The 4,536-nt window shown below is 36.6% G+C and overlaps 1 protein-coding gene across 1 annotated transcript in view; it reads left to right on the top strand.

Annotated features, from left to right (window-relative positions):
- COP1 (Transducin/WD40 repeat-like superfamily protein) overlaps nucleotides 1-3,790 on the top strand; it is a 13,145-nt gene extending 9,355 nt beyond the window's left edge. Inside the window, 4 exon segments of the mRNA XM_089785760.1 lie at nucleotides 2,859-2,868; nucleotides 3,090-3,117; nucleotides 3,120-3,196; nucleotides 3,284-3,790. Of these exon segments, the coding sequence (XP_089641886.1) occupies nucleotides 2,859-2,868; nucleotides 3,090-3,117; nucleotides 3,120-3,196; nucleotides 3,284-3,454 (286 nt within the window). The 3' untranslated portion in view covers nucleotides 3,455-3,790.
- The last annotated feature ends 746 nt before the right edge of the window (nucleotides 3,791-4,536 follow it).

Below are 4,536 nucleotides of genomic sequence, written 5' to 3'. Positions count from 1 at the left end.
GTATTTGCTAAACATACAGACCATCCTAGCAATTGGGCATTAAGAATAGAATTATGTTTGAAATCCGTCATTTATGTTGAGTTTTATGGTGAATGATCACGATAAGATGAAGCTCTAACTTTGATGTGGCATATTTCATGACTGAGGTCTCTTTGAACGTCGAGTGGTAGTGGATATTTCTTTTTTATAATTAGGAGAGGAGGGATTCGAACCTTGCTCTTTAAGCAGGGGGATAATGCATCAACCAATGAACCAAATGCTCGGGTGCACATATTCTAAGTTTTCCATCATGTTCTTCTAGGAGAATAGCAGTCCAATATCTAACACTAGCATCAATCTGGATTATCATGTTTTTGTCAAGCGAAATCTGGAGAAGTGGCAAGTCCTTGGCCTTTTGTCTGACATCTTCAGTTTGCTTTTGGGACCACAGGGGTGGTTGAGGTTTTAGCATTTGTCTGATTGGATAAGTCTATTCTTCCATATTTGGGACAAATTCGTTCATGTAGTTGGTAATTCCAAGGATTTGTGAATTTTTAGTTTTTTGAGTTCTTTGTTAGGGAACTTATCAAGTTCCTGTGCAGCATGTGGTTGAATAATACATTGGCCATCTTTGAGGTTCATGTCTAGAGACTCTTTCTGTAGCACCAATAATCATTTTCTTTTCTGACATGATGCCATACTATTGACCTATCCTGTGAAATCTGGATAATAGTTGTGAGTGGGATTCCATGTCAGGTGAGAATAATAAGACATCATCTATGTAGACAGGGGCATTATCCAAGACTGGTTGGAATATTTTTGTCATTGCCTTTTGAGTGAAAGGGCAGTTTTCAGTTTGAAGGGCATAAACTCCTAATTGCCAGAATCTTGCTTTGAGGTCAAATGTGGAAAGAACTTTGCTTTTGGAAGGTTGGCAAATAGGGTTCCTCCTTTTGGTAGAGGGAATTTATTACCAGCTAAGGAGCGGTTTTAAGGGTTGGTAGTAGATTACCAATCTTAGCTTTCCTTGAACTTGTTCTGGTTGCTTGTTTAGGTAGAATGCTTTACAAGCCCATTGGGACATTGATGTTGTGGACTTCATTAAACCTTGACTTCGGAGTTGTAAACATTCTGCATTTTTGCCATTTTTAAGTGATCGGATTCATACCCGCATGACTTGCTTTTGTCAAGTTTATATTCCTATTCTTCTTGAATGGAAGGAAGATAAAGAATTCTGAGTTTTTCCATACTTGGTGACATTTCTTCTCAAATTCAGAGTGAGTCAGCACATGAGATTTCCTTGATCTTTTGCTGAATTTCCTAAAATGGCTAAGTCATTTGTTGCATAGAGAATAAGTTGGGCAGTAGTTGCCTTGGTTGAAACCAATGTTTGAAGCGTATTCCCTTTGCAAGGAGTTGTAATCCAAAATTTCTGAATGTAATATCAAATCGACAACTAGATCCTTTCGAGGAAGTGAGGATCCTAATACACTCTGTTTGATTAAACATCTTGAGAAAAACTGGATGGTAATTAGAAAAAACAGACTTCCCCACAGTTTATGTCAGCAAGCCCATTAGCTCAAAAAATTACTTTGCAAACTAAACCAAAGCTCACAGTCAGATTTGAGAACAATACCTCAAGGAGTAAGTTGATTGCTTATACCAAGACTAAGATTGTTATGACCACAACTATTCAGACTTGGCCCCTAGGAATGCTCAACCCAGAAGAATTTTTTATACATGTGCTTTTCGCATAGACCTGCTCCCAAATAACCCTTATCCGCGGACTAGATGTCTTGCATACATAATAGACCAAGCCCCATTATCTGAAGAGGACCCACTACAATGGTTAAGGTTAAAGGAAGAAAAATAATTTTTGTATAACTTTATCTACTGTAAAAGTTTGTCTACTTTTGTAGTTTTTCTTTTAAGAAATTTCTACAAAAGTTGTCTCCAATAAGACCAACTTTTGCTTATATGTCTAATAGTAAAATATTTTATCTTCTTGCTAGCAATTCTTATAAAAAGGAGTCTTCCGTTTAGCGAGCCTCTCCCCCGCGGCCCCCCTCTTTTATCAAAGTTCTTCTGTAATATATATTTTTATTATCGCTTTTTTCTTTTCCATAGTTAATCATTTTCTCTAATTATAGCTGCCTTGAATAATTAAGTTGCTACTCAATAGTTAATGACATGTCTCATTATACTCTACAGTTGCCACAATAATAGATCCTTTGCATCAGAACGCACTTTAGCCATTAATTACAGACCAATGCTCTACTTTGGTAGAGTTTTTTGTAGCAGGGTTAGTGTAGTGAAACCACTGTAATAAGGTCCCTATAGCAAAGATACTGTATCCCGTTCACAGAGCTATGAAAGTTAGGCCTTGACTGTTGACTGTCTGACAGGAGGGCTTTGAGGGTGTTTGAATCAGTTAGAATCCGTTGGCTTGTGATTTTGATTATCGTGCCTGCACTGCACCTGTGCTCACAGTGGTCTGGCTTATAGTCGTCCAATCTCCCAGTCACCCTCCTACACCCTTGCTTTTTATGGTGAAGCTTCCAAATTCAAAGTCTTCTAAACAAAACTAAACTCATCGAACTGTATTAAGCTAGATTCGTAAGTGTCTTAATTTTCCGTTGCAAATTCATACACTTTCTCTTGTTTTATAAATCATACCAAATTTGATACTAGAAACTAAAAGCAAGAATTTGAATGGCATTGGAGGATTTAAGAAAAGGTCATTATAACTAAAGATAAGCCGTTGCGTTGTGCATCTTTGATTTTGCTTTCAAGAAGTGCTGTTGATGATTCTCTGTTACAATTTTTTGGTTTGTTTTTGTTCTGTCCTTTCCTATTTGCTATTTTGTTTCTTTGGTTAGGCTAAGAATGGTGAGTGCTGTGTGAAAAGCATCTGTTGTGTTTCTTTTTTTCTTTTTGAAAAACCTCTATTATGTTGCTTTGAAGATATAAACTATAGCCGTTTATATATGTTACGAATTTTGAAATAGAAGCTAGAATGTGTTCCGGTAAGATTGATTTAATGGGCTAATTGTTTGTATATTAGGATCGTTTTCTTAATGGTAACTCGATATCATCTGGTTCACTTGCAGCTTCGTACTTTTAGAGGCCATACAAATGAGAATTGTGGGGTCTCACTGTAAACAGTGAGTATATCGCATGTGGAAGCGAAACAAATGAAGTGCACGTGTACCATAAGGTGAGGAACACTACAACTGGCAATCCTCATGCGTGTTAAGTTTTCTTAGTGAAAAACAAATGAAAAGAGTTGTGGTCAATTTTGCAGGAAATCTCGAAACCTGTAACATGGCATAGATTTGGTTCACAGGACATGGATGATGCCGATGAAGACGCTGGATCGCACTTCATCAGCGCGGTATGCTGGAAGAGTGATAGCCCTACCATGCTAACCGCGAACAGTCAGGGAACAATAAAAGTTCTTGTCCTCGCGGCTTGATAAAAAAAAAAAAAAAAAAAAAGAGGATTTGAAGAGGAGAAAATTAGTGGTGAAATCTGTTGCCCCATTCTTTTTTTGTTTCAGTATCAGTTGACACTTGTAAATATATGTATATAGTGAAAGCTTTAGAGGCCACAGTTCTAAATCTATATGTAGCGAAAGTTTCCGCGTCTGAATCCAATATTCAGGTTTGTGGCTTGCTGTAGATTACCCATCTTAGCTGTATTTAAAAAGACAAAAGGGGAAAAAAAAAAAGGAACATCTAACCATGCCCAAGCAATTTTTAGTCTCATCACATTCACAATTGGTTTCTTCATAATTGAAATTTTAAGTAATTCTTTTTGGGTTAGAGTAAGTAAAACTTTTAATATTAGAACTCTCTTGATGTTTTATTATAGATTTTGTTAATCCAATTTCCTTACATATAAACCTTGTATAGCCTTGGTTCTATATTTTGTAACAAATTTTCGAGATCACTAATCTTTATGTATAGTGAATGTTAGTAGTATAGCACGTTTCATGCTTATGTTTATGATATTGATAACACCAATCATTATGTAATAGAGTGATCAACTTGATTGATATGTCATTTCCAAGCTATATATATATATATATATATATATTATGATTCATAATTTGAGAATATTGATGTTAAGGCAAAATGTTAACGAAATACTAGCAGCAAGTGACAACGATTGCTGCTTACTGATAGCCTATAGATATTCGTTAATTAAACATGGTAAGATAGCAAAAAACTAGCAAGGGAGAGCTAGCTGTTCTCTAATGCCAGGGAAACTTGGACCTGGTATCGTAGGCTTATAGGGCGGACGCCACCAACAGAGTAATGAGTGCATCCTGGAAAGCTGCAAACAAATTAACTACGCCTTGCAAGACATGAAAAGTGGGAACTAGAATTTCTAGTATTTTACTGCATGGCCTTCTCACTACGTACTTTGCAGGTTAATTCATATGCAGAAGAAGAAACAGAAACGTTCTCTTCTTCTCTTCGTGCTTCATGTGATACTCATAGGTTGGAACTTAGGTAGAAGCCAGTCCAGTTAATGGAACTGCAAGAGTACAGG

This window comes from Theobroma umbraticum, unplaced genomic scaffold (genome assembly GCF_002168275.2).
Source record: "Theobroma umbraticum cultivar Fairchild unplaced genomic scaffold, ASM216827v3 scaffold_44.0, whole genome shotgun sequence".
Lineage (NCBI taxonomy): Eukaryota > Viridiplantae > Streptophyta > Magnoliopsida > Malvales > Malvaceae > Theobroma > Theobroma umbraticum.
The sequence above is the reverse complement of the archived record's forward strand: the minus strand, read 5'-3'. Positions and strand labels throughout refer to the sequence as shown.